Source organism: Zootoca vivipara, chromosome 6 (genome assembly GCF_963506605.1).
Source record: "Zootoca vivipara chromosome 6, rZooViv1.1, whole genome shotgun sequence".
Lineage (NCBI taxonomy): Eukaryota > Metazoa > Chordata > Lepidosauria > Squamata > Lacertidae > Zootoca > Zootoca vivipara.
Window position 1 is genome coordinate 44129778 of NC_083281.1, and position 21300 is coordinate 44151077.

General features: G+C 51.3%; 2 protein-coding genes across 2 annotated transcripts; both read right to left on the reverse strand.

Annotated features, from left to right (window-relative positions):
- Positions 1 to 641: 641 nt before the first annotated feature.
- Positions 642 to 6138, reverse strand: LOC118086767 (uncharacterized). Its single transcript, XM_035118759.2, has 7 exons — positions 6099 to 6138; positions 5096 to 5199; positions 4628 to 4726; positions 3632 to 3797; positions 3287 to 3351; positions 2698 to 2793; positions 642 to 1175 (listed from the first exon to the last, which is right to left on the reverse strand). The coding sequence occupies exons 1-7, from the start codon at positions 6136 to 6138 to the stop codon at positions 909 to 911; spliced, it is 837 nt and encodes a 278-aa protein (XP_034974650.1). The 3' UTR covers positions 642 to 908.
- A 6176-nt stretch (positions 6139 to 12314) lies between these two features.
- Positions 12315 to 20629, reverse strand: SF3A3 (splicing factor 3a subunit 3). The gene is made up of 17 exons (XM_035120575.2): positions 20444 to 20629; positions 20277 to 20324; positions 19598 to 19650; positions 19212 to 19317; positions 17903 to 17975; positions 17569 to 17660; positions 17082 to 17164; positions 16647 to 16785; positions 16147 to 16215; positions 15699 to 15766; positions 15071 to 15178; positions 14758 to 14827; positions 14492 to 14656; positions 14274 to 14384; positions 13887 to 13977; positions 13457 to 13512; positions 12315 to 12569 (listed from the first exon to the last, which is right to left on the reverse strand). The coding sequence occupies exons 1-17, from the start codon at positions 20537 to 20539 to the stop codon at positions 12492 to 12494; spliced, it is 1506 nt and encodes a 501-aa protein (XP_034976466.1). The 5' UTR covers positions 20540 to 20629; the 3' UTR covers positions 12315 to 12491.
- Positions 20630 to 21300: the final 671 nt, after the last annotated feature.

The window sequence follows — 21300 nt, forward strand, 5'->3', positions numbered from 1 at the left end:
CACACACACACACACACACACACACACACACACACACACTCTGCTCATCTAGTTAAATAGATTTATTTGCAATTTTTAGACAAGAGAAACATTTCTGATACTAGGAGTGGGGCGGTGGGTGGGGAACGACAGGCAACCCAGTGAGAAAGTGGGTCCCTCATTAAAGGCAGCAGCTAAGATCAGCCATGGCAGCAAGGACCTTCAGGGGGAATAAGCAAAGCTTCTTCCCCCCCCCCCCCGCCCATCACCCCTGCAGAGCCAGAAGGGGGTTCACAGAGCCAGCTAGCAGGAAGCCAGGAGAGAGCAGGGTCTAGTTTAAAGAACAAGGTGTGTGCGGGCTCTCCCCCTTTCCTTCACCTCCCTACCCTGATAAGAGGCTCCCTGTACAGTCTTTGGGACTCTGCCAAATAACAGGAGGCAACCTTCAGCTTTCTGCAAACCTGGAATGGCCTCCAAACAGTTAAATAGCTGCTCCTGGATAGATACCAACCAAGGACACAGCCCCCCTCCCCCAATTTAATCCAAAAGAGAATTCCTGTCGCTTCTGTCACTTGCCCCCTGGATCAGGCTTGTGACCTGCTGGCTCCAGGTCAGATCTCCTGCCATCTTTCAGGCCAGGGAAGAGGGAAGGAAAGTGGCTCTTGATTATGTAGGTCTGAGCTAAATTATTGTTATTATTTATTCAATTTATATATCACCCTTTATTGCAAGCTCACATGGCCAAAAGGTTCATAAATCACTTGGCCCTGAAAGAAAAAGGAGGGGAGGGGGGGAGGCATTTGCTGGATGCCTTATGAGAAAGGCCCAGACCAAGTGGACTCCCCAAGGCATAGAGAGAGACAGACAGACAGAGAAGGGAGAGTTGCTTTTTTGCCACCACCTAAGGACCCGAACAGGCCAGCTCAGCTTCAGTTGTGCCCGGCTGAGAACAGGAGAGCATAGTTCAGGCTGAGGACGGCCACACACAACAGCAGCTGGAGCAGGGGGGTGAGGGCTGCCACCTGCTTGGCCCCGTTGAAGTGCACTTTGCCATCCAGCTTCAGGCAGCTGGTCTTGGGCATCGCCGGGCAGCACTCCTGGTAGCAGGGCACCTTGGACCCCGCAGAGCAGGGCGGGCCGGCCGTTTTGCAGACTTTGCTGCATCCAGCCACAAAGTGGGGGCCGGTTTTCTTCATCTGGAAAGAGAGAAAGGAGCAGGCATTGGCCCACACAAGTAGCAGATGCAAGAACCAGCTTGGCTGCTGTTTCAGGCGTTGGTGCTGTGTGGGGGCCCAGGATCAAGCAGGGTGCCTGCAGAGGGCAGCTGGCACTCAGGGCTGCCGATGGGGATTTGGTGGGCCTCCCCCTTTTTCCCTCAGACTTCAGGTCTCTTGTCCTTAACAGTACCCTTCCATTGGATCATGGAGAGATCATTAGGGGGTTTGGGCTGGGTGTTCCTCAGTATGCGGATGATACCCAGCTCTACCTCTCTTTCAAATCCGAACCAGTGAAGGCGGTGAATGTCCTATGTGAGTGCTTGGAGGCGGTTGGAGGATGGATGGCGGCTAACAGATTGAGATTGAATCCTGACAAGACAGAAACACTGTTTGTGGGGGACAGGAGGTGGGCAGGTGTGGAGGACTCCCTGGTCCTGAATGGGGTAACTGTGCCCTTGAAGGACCAGGTGCACAGCCTGGGAGTCATTTTGGACTCACAGCTGTCCATGGAGGCGCAGGTCAATTCTGTGTCCAGGGCAGCTGTTTATCAGCTCCATCTGGTACGCAGGCTGAGACCCTACCTGCCTGTGGACTGTCTTGCCAGAGTGGTGCATGCTCTAGTTATCTCTCGCTTGGACTACTGCAATGCGCTCTACGTGGAGCTACCTTTGAAGGTGACCCGGAAACTACAACTAACCCAGAATGCAGCAGCTAGACTGGTGACTGGGAGCGGCCGCCAAGACCACATAACACCGGTCCTGAAAGACCTACATTGGCTCCCAGTACGTTTCCGAGCACAATTCAAAGTGTTGGTGCTGACCTTTAAAGCCCTAAACAGCCTCGGTCCAGTATACCTGAAGGAGCGTCTCCTACCCCATCGTTCTGCCCGGACACTGAGGTCCAGCGCCGAGGGCCTTCTGGCAGTTCCCTCGTTACGAGAAGCCAAGTTACAGGGAACCAGGCAGAGGGCCTTCTCGGTAGTGGCGCCCACCCTGTGGAATGCCCTCCCACCAGAGGTCAAAGAGAATAACAATTACCAGACCTTTAGAAGGCATCTCAAGGCTGCCCTGTTTAGGGAAGCTTTTAATGTTTGATGGATTTCTGTATTTTAATATTTTGTTGGAAGCCGCCCAGAGTGGCTGGGGGAACCCAGCCAGATGGGTGGGGTATAAAAAATAAATTATTATTATTATTATTATTATTATTATTAGATGCTCCAGCACCCATTTAGCTAACTATTCTCATTTCAGAATCCTCACGACAGCTATCAGGGTGTGCACTTGGCCACTGCCCACCCCCTTCCACTTTGCCTTTTAGCACTTGCTGCTCTCTTCAGGCACACAGCTCCTGCTGGTTTATAAGGAGCTTACATGCCTCAAGCTGCATTCTAAGGCACTGCAGCAATACTTCAGGCCCCTGCCCTGTGGAAGGGCTCCATTCAGAGGGCAGAGCAAGGGCTTGGGCGTTTGGATGAGGGGTGTTATCATTTCAGAAACGGTACCTCACAAAAATTAAAGCCCACGATGCAGCCGGCTGCGTGCTTCTGTCCCTTGTAGCATCCTTCTCCATGGCAGGTGAAACTTGAGCACACTTTCCCCTACAGAGGGAGGGAGCGAGGGAGGAAAGAGAGGCAAGCCATTGAATTGTGGACACCAGGACTGTGCACTGGATTCAGCCAAATCCCCAGACAAATCAGGACTGTTCAGAAGGACGCAGGCATTTGTCAAGTTGGGTTCAGACAGCCACACATCTCTGCAGGTTGGACAGGGTGGCCCAGAGCCATCCAGGAAGGAAGGAGAGGCAGGCAAGGCAGACAAACCCCACAAAAAAGCCCAGACTCTTCTGGGAGGAGGTGGGCCCAACTTCTTTCCTGCCCCCAGGGATCTCCCCCTCTGCTCAACAGCTCTTCAATTAAATGATTGATCCAATGGGTGTGGGTGTGTGGGTGCACCCTTGGTGTTGGGCAGGAGGGAGGACATAGGAAAAGAACCAGGATCCCATTTCCCACTCATCCACCCACCCACTCTGGGGATGCCACTTGCCCCACCAGCAAACAAGCCATCCCTGCCAGAACATGAAGTAACACCTACATTTTTGGGGGGTGCTTTGGTGGTGGTGGTGGTGGGTGCCGGCGTAGTGGTGGGCGGCAGGTCACCTAGAACAGACATGAGAGATGGAGGAGCTGGCTGAGGCCCCCAGGACCTCTTGACGGATGGGAGAAGCTGTCGTGCCAGACTGGCAGGTCAGAGAGAGGCTGGCTGCGGGCTGAAATCCTGCCCTTCAGCTGCGCCAGGGACCGAGTCTCCACAGCCAGGAAAGGCCTCTCTGAGAAGGCAGCTCTGCCCAGATGCCCCACAGGTCAGGTCAGCCTCCCCAGGGAGAAGGAATCCTGCCAAGCAGAGCATCCTAAGAGGCCTCCCATTGGGGGAGCTTACCGTAGGCTGTAGCATTGAGGAGCAGGCAGTTTGGGGAGCTGCAGCACTCCATTGAACACAGGTTCATGCCGATGGTGCCATTCTGCATGCACATGTCGGTGCCATTGATTCCCCCACACTCACTGCTGCACCGGGCTGTGTAGCTGGTCGTGTTGAGGCGGAAGAGCTGCAAGAGCAAGACCCACCAAAGGGTTAGCAGGGGAAGGCTGACAACTGACCATTACTGCATTATGATCCATGCAGAGAAGTAGGAGTGGCTGGACCCCACAAGCCCCACCTAAGCTGATCCCCCCCCAACACACTTGTAAGGACACAGTCCAGGACGGAAGCCAAGGCCACCCACAGTCCTTTACTGCCTCTTCTAGGGGGGCTTTATTTATTTATTCTTGGTTTATATACCACCCTTCAAGATCTTATGATGGTTCACAGGATAAAAATACAAGGTACAAACACAAGTCAATAGTTAAAACAAAAACATCAGAACAATACCTCCCAAACACATTTTAAAAGGCTGTAGAGTACTGTATTAATCAACTTTATAAAACCAATAAATACAAATACAAATTGACATATAACACTTAAAGGTAAAAGGACCTCTGACCGTTAAGTCCAGTCGCGGACGACTCTGGGGTTGCAGCACTCATCTTGCTTTACTGGCCGAGGGAGCCGGCGTACAGCTTCCAGGTCATGTGGCCAGCATGACTAAGCTTCTTCTGGCAAACCAGAGCAGCGCACGGAAATGCCATTTACCTTCCCGCCGGAGTGGTACCTATTTATCTACTTGCACTTTGACGTGCTTTCGAACTGCTAGGTTGGCAGGAGCTGGGACTGAGCAACGGGAGCTCCCTCTGTCGCAGGGATTCGAACCGCCAACCTTCCGATCGGCAAGCCCTAGGCTCTGTGGTTAAACCCACAGCGCCACCCGTGTCCTATATAACACTTAAGAACCATTTAAAACAACCCTGTTCAAATAAGCAACACCTCCGCACTCCCTACCTCGCAGTGTGTTGCGTTGTGGCAGGTCTCTGTGTTGTTCCCATGAGCTTCGTCATGGTAGCATCGCTCCCCGGAACACTGGAAACTCTGGCATGTGAGCTGCAGAGGGAGATGGAGATGGAGCTGAACCTCCATGGCAAGAAAACTAGACAGCTGGCCTGCCCAGATCAAGCATCCTCTGCCCTAGTAGCACCTCTCACCTGAGACCTGGACCTGGCCTGCCACCTCCACTTGGGCCTCCCAATTGAATCATTTCCTGGTTCATCTCTCTCACATACAAGCCTGCCCAATGAATACTTCCATCTGCAGGATGTCCCTTCTCACCAAAGGGCTGCAGCCAGCCAGGAGCAGACACTCCTTGCCTGCCCCCCACCCAGACATTCCCATCCCATCACCTCCAACTGGGAAGTGCCCAACACACACACACACCACCCCCCACAGCAGCGCCATCCTGGGTCAGTTTCTTACGTTCATCATGCCTGTGCTGTTTGCTGAGCTGAGCTGCTGGGGATGTGGGGTGCTGTTTGCTGAGCTGCTGGGGATGTGGGGTGCTCCTGAAATGGGCCCAGGCTCTGAAAGAGGAAGAAAGAGGTTAGTAAATCCCTTGGTGTGCGAGCCAAGGAAGTCTCTGCTCCTGCTAATAGTTTTCTGAGTGGAGCAGAAGCCTTGACTGCAACTGAAGCCATGCTTATATTTCAGGAGGTGCATAGAGAAAAGTGGCAGGAAGTTCCAAGGATCCACCACTTCCTCATCCTGTCCCCCAGGGGCCTCCCTACACTGAACTTTCCCCTTCCCAGCACATAGTCAGCCAGCCAGCCCTCTCACCTGCCAGTATACAAGAGGTCCAAGTGCTGAAGTGCAGAGCAACCCAGAGGAGAAAGATGCCTGCAGATGGAAAAAAAAGAAAGACCATGTTTGTTTGTTTGTTTGTTTGTTTGTTTGTTTGTTTGTTTCTTGAAAGGAAAGAGAAAAGGCACCTCTGTCACCCACAGCTCACTGTAGGGGACCATCAGACAATGTCACATCAAGGCTTTGATGGATACCATGGCAGACCTCTGTTCTTTAGGGCAGTGGCGGAGCTTCATGCTCCAGCACCGGGGGCAGAGAGCAGGCAGGAGCGTGGCTGGCGTGTGTCCCGGGGCCGTGGTGTGCCGCCTGCAGGGGTGTGGCGGCCAGCGTGGGGGGCGGCAGCCGCGATGGCACCCCACCAGGATCATGGTGCCGGGGGCGGTGCACTCCCCCTGCCCCCTCTCCCTCTGCCAGTGCTTTAGGGTGGGGCTCTTGTTCTTTTACCAGACTGTTGGGCAAGCAGAAATCCAACAAACAGCCACTCCCCAATACTATCCCGGTTCCTCTGACTCGCTCAGGAGACACTCTGTGCCTTCCAAATAAAATATCACCTTCACCAAGGAGCAAGTCACTGTCAGGCTGTCACCTCTGCCAGAAATTCCACCACAATGAAGCCTCTTACCCTGGGCTGGGAGAAACCGGTGGTTGTTGGGACTTGCCATCTCGAGCCAAGGGGATCTAATCCTGTAGGACCCTGCAGAATGGGCAACAGGGAAGGAACATATGCATGCATTTCTCAGATTTCTCAGCACACACGCCCCGAGCACAAGGAGGCAATGCAAGCAACCCCTAAACTCAAGACAAAGCTGTAGAAAGGATCCTAAACAGCGTCTTGGCAGGACCTATCTCAGTTCACTAGGAGCAATGGGTCGAATGAAGCAGGGGCCCTTTGCACATTCCTCTGTTTTGGTCTTCTCATCCAGGTAATGAGGCTGGGCAGTCACTGGCTAGGAATCTGAGCACGGCATCAGCTGTGCCCACAATAGTCAGGAAGGCAGTTGCCAGTGGGCTCTTGAAAAGTGGCTCTCTCAAGGAGAAAAGGCAGAAGGAGATGCTTTGGAGCGTCAAGCCATTTCTCCACCTGGCTAGTATAGCTGGAGCCAGCTGGATCACCCCAGTGCAGAGCATCTGGATCTGGATCTGGATCTGAACCCAGTCTGCAAGGACAGAACTTGAGCTGCCCCAAGTAACATCCATTGGAGGGAGTCAGAAGACATTACCCCTGCCTTCCTGGGGAAAGTCAGCTGGGTCTTTCTCTATGAGAGTGATTGTGCACATGCTGCTGTTACCCCCACCCCAACAGCTTCTCTGCCTCAGGCTGTTGCTAGATCCCAGCCCTCCCAGAACAGATGCTGCCAATTTTGAACCATGAAGTGCTAAACAAACCCAGCAAAAGGAGAAGACCGGCAGGGAAGACCGCCCCGCTCCCCATTATTTCTGTGTGGTGCCATCTGTGTGCCTGATGCTTTATGGGGGTACAGGAAGGCAGCACCTTGCCTTGATGAGCTTCCAGTCTTAAATATGACCACAGAGGAAGATCAGAGGAAGCAAGCATCCATTTTGCCTCCATTTTGGCTGCATGGCCTTGGGCTTTATTGCAGAAAGGCAGGGGGGGGGTTTCGCAGGTAGGCATCCTGGGAGGCAGTTCCAGGCATGCAAGAGGAGCTGCTGGAGGGAGGAGACCTTGGGATGGCTGAAGGCTGTGGAAAGAAGGTCACAGGCAGAGAGACCTTTAGATATGAGAGCAGCAAAGAGAGAAGGCCATGCCAGGCTCTGCAGGGGGGCCCATCCTGGATCTGGAGCAGACAGAGAGCCAGTGTAGGGATGGGTGGAGGAGTGTCACATTTTGGTAGTCAGAGTGACAAGGTGAATGTTTAGTTGGCAGTGTGCTAGAGACGAAGCGGGGACAAGATGAGAGTTGACACTGGGGGGATACATCACAGGAGTCATAGGAGTTGCAGAGAAGCTGAATGAATTATTTGCAGCTCTCTTCACAGCAGATAGTGTAGGGCAGTTCCCAGTGCCTGAACTAACCTTTGCGGCAGGCAAGTCTAATAAACTAAGACAGATAGTGGTGACGAGAGATGAAGATCTCTCATCACAAAATGAAAACTGCTGGACTAGATGGGCCATTGGCCTAATCCAGCAGGCTCTTACGTGGTTTTGCTATGTTTTAAAGGAAAAGGCACAGTTACCTCAACCTAAGGAGCTTTCTTGACAAAACAAGGTGAGTTCCAATTTGGAGCATCAAGTAGTGCACATTGAGGTGCGTTTTTAGTAACTGCCAATCTTTCGTTGCTCAGAGACTCAGCAAAACCTAACACTGAGCAAGTCTTAGAGAAAGTCTGGCTGCCTTTGATTGCAAACTGATGGATGGGGGTGGGGTGAGCAGCTGCAGCTCTGGATCGCTTTATCTATTGCAGGGGGTTGGATTAGGTGACCCTTGAGGTCTTTCCAACTCTACAATTATATAATTCTATGATTCTCTTGTGTCTCCTACAATTAGCCTCATGCATCTTATTCTGTGTGAAGCTTATTCTGGATTCCAAGAGGACAGGAAGTGCCATTATGGGTTGTTGCTGGTATAGGCTTTTCCTGCAGTGTTGGCAGACACCCCCAACCTCCTCTTCGGGAAATCTTGCAATGTCTTCTTAATTAAAGCAAGTCATTAAAACAGTTAATATATGTACACCAGCTTTATAAACTACCCTAAATGGGATAATGTTTATTGGTAACACTTCCATTAAAGGGTAATAATTTTATGTCTCAATTCAATACTTACTTTGTTTTGAAGACACATACGGTAGCATGACTATTCCCAGGGGGCTTAGCAACAAATACAAAGGATTTAACAAGCAAACCCCAAGAAAAATAGGGGGGGGACACCAGCAGGACAGAATACATACTTAATGCAGAAAAATAGAAAAATCTAACAAGCAGAGTCAGTAAGTCAAAGGCAGAATGAGAAAGTCTCTGACTGGTGCAGAAAACACACCAATCAGCTACGGGCAAGCCGCCTCCAGGAGGTACATTCCTGTAACCAGAAGTTGCCCCTGCTTCACCTCTGGGGCCTCCCCATTATCTGCGCTGAGCATATTGGCAGGTTTGCGCAGGATAAATTCAAGGAGTCCATACCACCTGAAGCTTCACTGGTCCACTGGGGGACCTTGACTTGTGCCACCAGTCAACATCCTTCAGAAGATTCCTACATTCCCGCATTGCAGGAGGTTGGATGAGATGACCCTTGAGGTCCCTTCCAACTCTACAATTCTATTATCTGTTCCCACCAGCAACAACAGCTCTTGCATTGAGCATTTGGCTGCTCTGTGTCTCATTCCCTGGTCAAATCTGCTTAGCCTTTAGCCTGATAACCCTCCAAGGCCTTGATCTCTTGTGGTGCTTAGTTAAGGCCATTACACCAGCTGCTGGTGAAGCGGCCAAAGGGGTAAGAGCACTTGCAGCAACAAGTACAAAGACCTATGAAGGCTATGGGCTGAGTTCCAGGAACCCCTGCAGGTCCCCAAGCAGTGGCTGCCATGGAGCCTGGAAAATGACACGCCCAGAGGCCCAGGGCTCCTCGCTAATGACATGTGCTGTTGGCCCAGCAACCCTGTGTTTGGTTGAGCCCCAGAGGAAAAATGGGAAAGCTGTAGACAGGCATCAAGGACAGAAACCCTCAAGAACAGAAGCCTATATCCTACCAGCACCTCCAGCAGCCAACCTACACCCAACAGTCAGCAAAAAACCTCATCAGCTCAGCCCTGGGTCATCCCCACCACTCTTGACAACCACTTTGGAAGCTTGGGGGACACAGCTGAGCCATTAGTTGAAAAAGCGGGGCCTGGGCTCTTCCCTAAAAGCATTGCATATCTGAGAAATCTACCAGTTTGGATGAAGAAGTGCAGCCCATTCACTTTCCCAAAACAGAGGCCTGTCAGAAAGGAACTGAACACAAAAGCTCACGACACAATGCTCTGTGTTCCTTTGCTTGGCTTCAACCCTCTTAGAACCTCAAGGAAGCGCTGCAAATTCAGGGGCGTCCTCAAGAACCAAAGCATGCGAGTTCTAATCCAGAAAAATGTATAGTCCACAGACCATCCTTCCAGCTAAGGAGCTGGAGCTTGGTAGGGTTTTGGGAATGTCTATTCTTTCAGAGGGCCTCCACGCCACCTGGTCGCTGCTCGTTCAGGATCCTATCATACGTTAAGGATGCAGGTTGAGGAGCCAACTCTGCTTCGTCCAGGAATGGATTGTCTCACTCAGAAGCCCAACTCGATACATTTAGAGGACCAGTCCCCTCTGTAGCAGGCAGGTGTCTCATACACACACACTCTCAAGCATACACCCCCCCTCCCGCCTTCCTTAGCTAGTCCCCCAAAGGAACCCACCAGCTGCGCTCACTTACCTCGCCCTAGAAGCCTGTCTGAGTAATGTCTTCCTTCTGTGCTGGCAGAAGAGGTGCCCCTTGGGGAGCCCTCCTCCCCGCCCAGGTGGAGATGGCACCAACCAGCAGGTAGAGTGGAGTGGTGGGAAAAAGGAGGGGTTTGCTTCCATGATGCTCTGGGCAACCGAGGGCTGCTCTCCCCACATGGGGCCCAGAACACATGGAGGGATGAGGCACAGTCACAAAGGCTGGCTTCAGGGAGTCTTTGAGTAAAGGCATCAGAGCACTTAAGTTAATCCTCATAAAAGATGGGGAAAGGAGATCCATCCTCCCCCCACCCAACAAAGACTGTATGCTGTTTACAATAAGGATCTGACAATTCAAGCTTTCCAGGCAGACCTCTGGTAACAGAAAGACCTGCCTGTGCCGCTCAACAGATGGAAGTTCCTCTCCACTACGAAATATCTTGGAATGGGACAAAAGGGTAGGCTGCTGTGGAGAGGGGCACTACTTGGGGGGCAGGCCCAGCATACTGATTGGCATAGACTGGTGTAGGTGTACAGAGATAAATTAAGGTGGTGGGTGATTGGGGTGGGGGGTCTCACCAGCAATGCAACAAAATGAAAAGGATGGGGCAGAGTGAAGGGGCAGGAGACCTGGGGTACTTGGGACCACCCCCCTCAAACTACACCTGGGGAGAGGGGGCTACGCTTTCTTTTAATTTAGAGTTGTCTAAGCTTGGAAGTCAATAGGATTCTATATTGTTCTGAGAGAAATGGCCAGGGAAGGCGTCTTTGGGATGGGAGAGGGGAGAAACTGCCAGCTTTCAGGATGGAGCAGCTGCCTTGCTGAAAGCCACAGCTAGGAGGAGGCAAAACCTACATCCCAGCCTTTCCTAGAGACCTCCTCACCTGGGCGATGCATTGCAGAAACAAAGTCCTTGCCAGCCAAAGTGCAGTGGCCACTTTGGGGATGATCGAGAGGGAGTTTCTCAAGGAAGAGAGTCTGGGTGTGTGTCTAAATGCTGCCAATACAGTTTATCAAGAAATGGAGTCTGTGTGACTGTATATAAATGCTGCTGTTCCATTACAAGTCGGTAACACAAGGCCTAGGGATGTTCCTCAAGTGAGATGGAATAGGTTCTGAATTTAGCCCCCCTCCCCTCCCCATGGCAGAACACCCCAAATTTCCCCCAACCAGGGTACCCAAGAACACAGCTCAGCTAAACTGCCCTTCTACCACTTCCATACTGCAGCCACCCCCAGGTGCTCATCAGGGCCTCGCCTTCCTGAGGCAATTACAGCGACAAATCCATCCCAATTAGGGTAATTAGCCACGCTCTCTGTTCCCGGCGGGTCTCTGGGGTCCTTGGGTAGCAGCAGAGAAATAACAAGAAAAAGAGGAACTAAACCCAGGGAGAAGAGAAACACGGAAAGCTGCCTTATACTGAATCAAGACCATTAATCCATCTAGCTCAGTACTGTCTGCACTGGCTGGCAGCAGCTCTTCAGGATTTCAGGTGGGAGTCTCTCCCAACACATCCGGGAGATGCTGCAGGAGACTGAACCTGGGATCATCTGCTTGCAAGGGAGATTCTCTAGCACTGAGGTATGGTCCTTCCCCAAACAGAGACTTCACAAGACACAGATGTTACATGTGGTGGGCCATGTTATGGTCTTCCCTCGTGGCTTGCCAGAGCAGCTGCCGCCACCACCACCACTGCAGCCACCTTGGATGGTTTTACTTCCTTTTCCAACTAGATTTCAACCCCCTTGTCCTATACACATGTGGGACCTGCAAGGGCATGCCTGTCCTTTCCACCGAGCAGCTCCCTGCCTCAAAGCCACAATAGCTGTTTTCCAAAGCAAATGGCCCTTAAGACAAGCGTTCTGCTCAGAGGGAAATGTGCCTGTAGGCATTAGGACCCAGGAGCTGGAAGCAGTAGCAGGATATTTACCAGCAGCTGCTGCAGTAGCAGGTGGGTTTGAGGAAACCCAGTGAACACAATTGCCTGTCACAACCAGGCCTTGAGTAGCTGCAAACAAAGGCACTTTCTTCTTTTCTTCCCCCCTCAACTGAAACAGAAGTGGGCCTAATGAACTACAAGGAGGGATAAAGGAACAACCCTAAAATCATAGACCAGTGGAGTTGGAAGGGACCCCAAAGGCTTGAGTTCAACCCCCACAATGCAGAAATTGCAGCTAAATAACCCCTGGCAGATAGCCATCCAATCTCTGCTTAAATATATCCAATGAAAGAGTCCACCAGCTTCTGAGGGAGTATTTTCTGCATCTTTAGGAAGGGAAAGTTCAACTCTGGCTCAAATCTGTGAGGGACTGAATCTCTGCCTTGTGTTCTACTTCTAGTGAACAAGGATGCATTATGTGTGAAAGAAGCTGGGAGGAAGCCTGAATGTGTCTTTCAAATAAAGCTGCAGACCACACCAGGTGCCCATTCTTTTTGCCTTTAAAACTAAGATTTATTTTTTTATGAAAAAATTGTTACAGGAATCATCACCCTGTGAGCTGTAAGTGTCCTTGAAGCACCTGCTCCCATGGAGGGGGGAAGAACAGGCACACAAGCAACATGGGAGGTCTGGGGTGGGGTGAGTCGGGCCAACATCTCCTCTGATCACAGCAGGCCTTGGCGCTTCAGATCTTCGTAGGTCTTCTTGTTGACCACGTTCCCACTGGAATCCTCGTATTCCTCCTAGGTTGACAGAGAAGCCTAAGTGTGGGGAAAACCAGGAAAGCAGTACCTGGGCCCCAATGCAAAGGTCTCCCCCACCATGGAGACAGCAAAGCGCTGAAAGCCAGAAGCTGCTGCCACAGGTGACAGAAGCCTCTGCAGGCACCCTGCCAGCCCTGCCACTGGGGGAGAAGTGGAGCGGCATATGCCTCAAGCGTCAAAATGGGATGCACTGCCTCTGCTGAGACTCTCTGAGGAGCCAATCTAGTCCAGCCTCCTTTGGCCAATCAGGTGCTTCTGGGAAGCCCTGAAGCAAGGCAGGAGAACAACAGAGAGCATTCCAGCACCCCTCTATGGTGTATCTGAATATAGAGGCTCCACTGAGCTATCATGGCCTGTTTCTGACATTCAGCCCTGAGTGCTGTTGCTTATGTGGCTGAAACAGCTTCACCCAAGCACAAAAGGGAGGAATCAGTAGCCCAGGGAGAAGCCAATGCACAGAAACATGTTTAGACCAATGAACCCCCCCCCCAGGCAGTTAACTACATGCTGGGAGTGGAGCAGGGACACACAAGAGACGCCTGTGTAGGTGGGGAAATAGGGTGGACAGTTATGGAGGAAACAGCCAATCTGGACATGGGAGGAGCTCCTCTCCACCCTGGGACATTTCAGGGCAGGCTCCCCTGGTCACATGACCAGTAACAACCGATAGTTCTTATCCCCCATGACTTCAGTGGGCTTTGCTATCCAGTGCCAGCCTTTGCATTCCCTTTGCTAAACATTGGGGATCTCGGTAGAATTTGGCACGGGGACCGGAGCTGAAGGCACACACACCACTAACCCCTGGCCTGGTCCTCCCAGTCCCATTCCCAACTGACAACTGCAAGGGATGTCCCAACCCAGCTTACTTCTGTGTCCGGCTGCCACCTCTCCGAAGCCTTCTGTTGCTTCAGCTTTGCCCACACTGTAAACACACAGGCGCAAACTGTCAGAGGTGACTGTCAACTGCTAGCTCCCAGTCACAACCCAAGATGCCCAGGTGGAGGGATAGCTGCTACTCTGCTTGGGGAAGCAACAGAAGCTCTGCACCCCTGCCCAACCAGGGGTAAAGGATCAGGCTCCTGCCACACCACGAGTTGCCCCCCTGAGAAGCTCCACCCACCCAGTTACTCTGCTGATCCTGGCACATCGGCAAAGAGGTAAATAAATCACACAACAAGCCAGCAGCTGACAGAGCAGGTCCACCACTCTGACAGGATGCCCCCCCCCACCCCCACAATGTGAAACTGGCAGCCACAGGCAAGCCCAGGGCCAGGAAGGCAACTTGTGGCCACTTACACGAAACAGCATCTTCAATCTGTGTGACGTTGGCAAAGTGAGCTGTGTTGGGGATGCCCAGGCATCGCATTCCATGGGCGTGGCGCCATTCCTATGGAACATAGAGGAACATCAAGGCATGGCCATGACAGAGAAGAGGCTGGCCTGTGCCACTGCCCTCCATACAGAACTGCCACACAATATGGGTCTCGGATAGAAGGCTAAGCTAAAAAGCAGCCAGTTGGGGTGTCCCCACACTGCACAGGGGGGCGTTCTGCAAGTGTTAAGATTCGAGGGCTGCTGCCTAGCAAGAGCCCTGAACCTCATGCAAGCTGATAATATGTTCCGAGGCCCAATCAAACACACACACTCCCCAAATAAATATTTTGGCACTTTCCAGTGTCCTACCGCAAAGTGTCGTTGGAAAGCTTTGGGCCCACGGTAGGTGTAGTTCCCACAGATCTCACAATTGTAGTTGATGTTCAGGCCGTGGAGCTTATATAGCCAATAAGGGATGGGCTGGAAGGCAAGGGGGGGGAGGAAGAGAGAGAGAATGAGCACACAAAGCAGTCGCTTTCTCCCATCCCCTGGGGTGTGCTGCGAGCCCCACAATGAGCCGGGCTTACTTTGCCATCCCACCCAAGGGGCAAGTTCTTGGGGTTGTAGATGATTTCATTGTCTTCATCCTCACTCTCGCTCTCACTGATCTGTTCCTCTTCCTCCTCCTCACGTTCCTCACCGGTCCGTGCCTGCTTGCGCTGCACATTTTCATGAGTCAGCTGCCGCTGCTCCTACAAGAAGTGGGGAAAAGAGCCAGTGAGTACAGTAGGAGGCCTACTGAACCACAACAGAACCCCAAAGGCTAGGGAGGAGGATAGGAGACAGAGCTTACCCCAAGAATCTCCACATGCTCATAGATCTGAGCCTCCAGGAAAGCCAAGTCCTTGTTCCTCTCAGTGTCCCTGTCAAGGAAACAGCTCGATGAAGGGATAAGGATACACACACCCCACAACACTTGCAGCGCCAGGAAGACCCACATGGGCCCCACAGCTCAGGTTGCTAGTCAACGCTAAGGCCAAGGACAGCATCTCTCCCACCCAGCCACTGGCAGAGAAGGAAGGAAGGAAGGAGCTGCCCCTCTGCCGGAAGGTGATTTGAGCAGGACATGATCAACTTCACCCCAGCCATACCCCCATGTGCCTCACCGCTTGCTCCCCTTTGTCTTTGGGTTCTTGGCAAAGAGAGAAGGGTCAAGGGCCTCCAGAGACTTGCCCTTGGTGCTGAACAGCCTCTGAGCACGTTCCTCTAGAGTCCTGGAGAGGAGGAAGAGAAGAAACGCATTACATGCTTACATCTCCAGATCTGGATAAACCCAGAGCTCATCCAAACAACCAGACCTCTCATGTAAGAACGTAAGAGCCTGCTGGATCAGGCCTGTGGCCCATCAAGTTCAACATCCTGTTCTCACAGTGGTCAACCAGATGCCCCAGTATGATGATCACAGGCAGGAATCAAGTACAAGAGCACTCTCCTTTCCTGTGGTTTCCAGCAAAGGGTACTCAGAAGCATCACTGCCTCCAACTGTGGAAATAGCCATCAACAGTCCTCTCCTCCGTGAATTTGTCTAACCCAATTTTAAAGCCACCTATGTTGGTGGCCATGACTGCCTCCTATGGGAGCAAGTTCCTTAGTTTAACTCTGTGCTGCATGAAGTAGTATTTTCTTTTATCTGCATTCAGCTTCTTTGGGTGTCATACACAGGGTCCAGCAGCAGCAGCAGCAACAACAACAACCCACCCCCCACAGCCAGCTCCAAACAAATGCTTTACTTACCCACCACATTTCAGTCCCAAAGCTAACAGTGCAGATTTCAGCCTGTCCAGTCCAAGGGAGGCCAATTCCTGTGGGAGAAGCACAAATGCACAGAGTTGACATGACTTGGCTATAAGTCAACCATCTCCTTTCCCTTGTATGGCCGGGCAATCGGTAGCAGGAAGCTGGCCAAAGTCCCTGCACAGCACAGAGAGCAAAGGCGGTGGCGGCAGCAGCAGCAGCAGCAGCAGCAGCAGCAGCAGCAGCAGCAGCAACTGTTCTGGAAAGTTCGGAAGCTGCCCCAGGGTTTCAGGCATAGAGTCTTTCCCAGCCCTAAACAGAGATGTCACTGGGGATCCAACCTGGCACCTTCTGCATGCAAAGTAGGTGTTCTGCCTCTGAGCCGCAGCCCTTCCCCTCTTGCTCCCTTCCCAGCATCAACAAGACAGGCTCAAAAAGGCAAACAAACCTCCCAGGAAGAAAAGGCTGACAGGTCCAGGTGGGCCCCAGCATGGGTGAGGGCGCTGCTGGTCTCTTTCTGCCAAGAGACAATGAGGGTTAGTGGCTCAAGAAGAGAAGAGGAGTTTGGATTTGATATCCTGCTTTATCACTACCCGAAGGAGTCTCAAAGCGGCTAACAATCTCCTTTCCCCTCCTCCCCCACAACAGATACCCTGTGAGATGGGTGGGGCTGAGAGACTTCAAAGAAGTGTGACTAGCCCAAGGTCACCCAGCAGCTGCATGTGGAGGAGCGGAGACACAAACCCGGTTCCCCAGATTACGAGCCTACCGCTCTTAACCACTACACCACACTGGCTCAAGATCCCCCCAAAACACAGTCCAGAGCTTCGGTGGCCAAATACTTGGAGCTCCTAAGGTGGTTCAAGGAGCCTGTCAGCAGAGACCTGCTCCAAGGGACTATGATCTTGCCAAACCTCCAGCTCCCACTCCATCCTGGGCACTGCTCACCGGCCAACCAGGGAAAGTGCCGTTCTCCCATTTCTTCTCAAATTCTGCCTGGATTTTGCCAAACAGCTCGTTCTGGTCCAGCAATGGCTTCACTCGGTCTGTATAATCCTGCAGGTATTCCAGGAGCATCTCCAGGTACCTATAACAATCATCAAGGGAAGAGAGGGAGGAGGTGACGGCCAACAGAGATCCTACACAGAAAGATGCCAAACAAGGTTTATGGTTCTTTCGGCTTGTTACTAAGCCCATGTAGGTGACAGAGAAAATCTGGTCACAATGGATTTTGGGGGGCATAAAACAACTTCACTTGAATGGCTTTAATAACTTTAGGAGCAGAACACAAAAAATAGGCCATACTGATAAAGATACACTAGAGGCTTTGGAAGAGTTTAATGACTGTTCTCTTCCACCCCAAAAAAAGTTCTGAGCTCCCACCTCCTGTATTCAGCATTTTTCCTCTCCTTAGGAATGTCAAAAAGCTGGTCAAAAGTGGACAGGTATGTGATATAATCCAATTTCTGCAGAGGAGAGGGAAAAAAGAGATAATTAACTGTGACTTCATGCAAGATCCCAATGCAGGCACTGAATAGTTTCCTGGATAATCCCTACTCCCTGCCGCTAACCCCCTTAGCTGCATTCCATTAGGCGGAAGAGGGAGACAGAAAGGCCAACTCTATTGGTTCAGCTGGGACCACCTGCCTCCATTTTGCTCTTCCCAGAACTGTCTCCCTGGTTATTAAATATTTGTGAAGCTATTAAGAATTAGTGCTTGAATGCCTGTTGCTTGTTCCTTCTCCATTCCTTTTTCCTTCTGTTTGCAATGTTATGGATGCTATACTTGTGGGTGGGCAGGACCATTTGGGTATAGAACAGAGGACAAGAAATACTTCCAAATCCTAAACAGCCTGGTTGGTAATCTCACCTCTGAGGACTTGAGGTTAATGTACTTGAGATAACAGTCATGCAGGTCCAAGTAGCGGCCATATCCTTCTTCATCAGTGAACTCCACAAGGTCTGAAGAAAACAGAGACAGACAACTTAGAACTAGCATAATGAAGAAGAGAGCTGAATCCCCAAGCCAAGAACCAATATAATTTCCTCTAGATTGGCTACACTGTAAATGAAGACAAGCAAGAAGCAACCTTGCAGCAATAGGTGCTCTGCCCATCTGTTCCAACTATCTGGAAAGTGTAATGGGCATCAGAATAGGAGGCCAAGCAAGGGGTTATGCCAAACAGGTTAGATTTAAAACTTACTCTGAGCCTCTTCACTGGGATTCTCCCGGGCCTTCAAGAGCTCCTCAAACTCCACCGACATCGGCACACAAATCTACAAGGGACAGATTACTACAGGTGCTTAGGATTAACAGGCCACATAAAGAACAGATAATAAATGCAGTGGGACCGGATCCAAAATACATTAGACTTTACACTAGTTGTTAGACAAGACATGAAGGAAGGAAATAAGAAGTTTGCAGGAGACAACAGAAGACTAAGGGAATCAAAAGTGGGTGGTATCGCCTCCTGGGGTGGGGTGGGGTTACTTAGGGGCTGCTGCAGATGTGCTTCCATAAGCATGTTTTTCGCTTATTTATGATTGACCAGGATAGAACCTAGAATGAAACACTTTCTTTGCTTCCCACTGCTTATCTCTTTTACTCTTATCACTTTTGAAGCAATTTCCTGCACTATTAACAATGGTTAAAAAGCTCCTTGTTGCATTTCCAACATCATATTTGATGGAATGTGATTTTGGTGTAGTCATCCAACTTCTCTCCAAGCAAAGAAATCAACTCCAGATTACGAAACATGGAGATTTAAGGCTCCTGCAAAGTGACTTTAAACCAGACATTGGGAAACAGATTTCATTTTACCAAGTCTGTCCATCACATTAAGAATTTACTGAATAGTAAAGTAGTTACTAAATGTGGTAATTAATAACCTTGCTAAATAACTATCAGACTTTGAAAAGCAAGTATTACTGGATCAAGTTAATAAATTCTGTTGAATTAAGATAAATAGTTTTAATTGGATTCTGAATAAGCATACAATTAATTGTTACTGTTTTGTATTTTATTGTGTTATTATCTTCTATACTGTAGTGAGTTGTGCAAACCACTATTCTGAATAATGTTTTTTTTGTAGGGTAAGGAGGCACTGGAGATGAATTTATGGAAACAAGGCGGAATTAGCTTGAAAAAGTTTGGGAACCACTGCACTACCAAATTTGGGAGGCAGACAAGGAAAGAAGTCGAACAACTGCCAAAAGGTTTTGGGAAGAAAAGCAGTGTATATTTGGTGCATAAAGGGACAGCATGAAAAGAGGTAGTGGAGATTGCTTTCTGTATGCATCTTTCCATACTAGAAGCAAAGTTCAAACTAGAAAATATAGCATATAAGCTACAGCACAGAGTCAAGTCACTTTCACAATACCAGAAGCAACCATGAAATCCCAGGGTCTTCAGGCCTAGCAGGGCAACCAGTCAGTGGTGCTACTCCTTGAGGATTCATTACACACACACACACACACACACACACACACACACACACACACACACAACCTCACCTCATTTGGGTGTTTCCTATGGAACTCTTTAATCTGCTTCAAACGATTGTAGAACTCAGCAAATTCATTGGGCCCTGAAATGGCACTGAGTTCTTCCTTCCGCAACCTGTAGAAAACAGGAGGAGGAAGCCTTTTCAGATTGGCTAGCAGGACTGCTTGCAGGAGAAAGAAATGAGGGCTCTGGCAACCCCAGGAAGCACAATCTGTTTCCACCTGATTGGTACTCCACATGGAACAAGGACAACAGCAGTCCGTGCTTTCTGGATTTTAAGTGCTCCCCTTCCCTTCCAGCACCCATTCAACCGGAGGCCTGTACCAGGTCCTGCCAGCTCAAAGTCTGCTGCCCCCTCCCCAAAGAAACTGCCAGGGAGGAAGACCCTTCTTACCCGTCTTTGTCGTCATACAAGTCTCTCAAGTTGCCGCTCACCTCCATGTACCTCTGGAAGGAAAAGAAGGGCAGCCATAACAACTCTGGTGGCGGTAGCAGCCTCCCCAAGCAAGAAGGGGCTGGGCTCCATGGTAAAACGGCAGCAGAGCTCCCCACCCGCTTTACCACATCAGCTGTCCCTTCTGCCTCTCTGGTTGTCTTGAGGCACTTGCTGCTTCTGCATCTTGTGTCACTGAATTATGCCTCCTACTTGCTTTCCAAGCTTTCTTAGTGCCACCTATGCCAATGTAACATCATTTGCTACAGGGGAGAGTCTGCTGGGACCATCAAGAAGCACCAGCTTTCCCACCTGCCTTGTCCCCTCCCAGCCCCACCTGGAACCCTTATAAGGCAAAGATGATGACTTAAGCATTCTTATCTCCTCTTAACATTTGTTTTAGGGAATACTCTTTTCCTTTTTGGCAGGAGCGTGGATATGTTCAGTTTTCAACCTTGCTGGAATCCTTTAGATTTGTTATCATTTGCATTCGCGTTGTTTTGGACTTGCTTTCTTGCATTTGTATGTACCTGTTTGTTCTTGGCAGCTGCCTTGGGAGCCTTCTTAGTTGAAAGGCGGCATATGAATAAACAGTAAGGTAACGCCCCCCTCCCCACAAGACAAGGCCCGGCCTACTCACATCCTGCATGGCCCGCGTGCGGTGGTCCGAGTTGATCTGGTCCCGAAGCTGCTCAGAGGGGGAGAGAGAGAGAGACAAAGAGGGATGAGGGGATGCGGGTCAATCGCGGGTGTGGGGCGATGCAGAACCGGCGCCCCCAGCCTCCCCTTTCCCTTCCCCCTCCTCACCGTGGTCTTCCGCGTGAGCATCTCCTTGACCATGACGTCCATCAGCCGCTCGCGCTCCTCGTGGTAGCGGCGCTGCTGCTCCAGGATGGTCTCCATGGCGGCAGCGGCGGCGGCGGCAGCAGAAGAGAAGGTCGGTCCTACGACTTCTGCTCGGCGGGACCGGAAGTGGCTAATCCTCAAAACCGGAAGCCGCCCTTCCAGCCGTCCCTCGCGGTTCTTTCCCCGGCGCAGTAGAGTTCCGGCGGAAACACTATGGCTATGGCTATGGGGCCGGCGCAGGAAGCGCAGAGGCGGATGGAGCTGCTCGGGGTTGGCGGCGGCGGGGGACGAACCGTCGCACCGCCCCTTCATCCGCGAGTGACATTAACCCTTGCAGAGCCGGGGGTGAGGGGACGGGGATCGTGCCCAGTTTTGTGACCATTCCGACACGCGAATGTCCCGTGAGAATGGAGCAAACTGTATCCCCGTGGGCGTGGAGGCTGAGAGAGTCGCCCATTGTTTTTATTTTTAAAGAGCTGGCTGTTTCGGCTTCTTCTGGTCCCGGAAGAAGCCCTCGTCGGGCCAGACGAGATAGAGGAGAGTGTGTTTTGGGGGCGCCTGACTAAGTGATGAGACAGGAAGCTCGTTGTGGGGATACCCCACTCCCCTACTTGCTGCGTGGCGATTGCTGGCGCCCAACGGGCCAGGAGCCCTTCAGGGCCACCCTGCCGGAGGACCTTCCCTTGCAGGCAGCAGGTGGGATGAGGTGGGGATGGGGTGCCTCAAATCAAGCTGTGCCCCGTGCTGGTCTTGGTGGAACACGGAGGGAAGTAGCGTCTTGGATTCGGCTATTGCCTTCAGTGGGAGGTCCATGACTT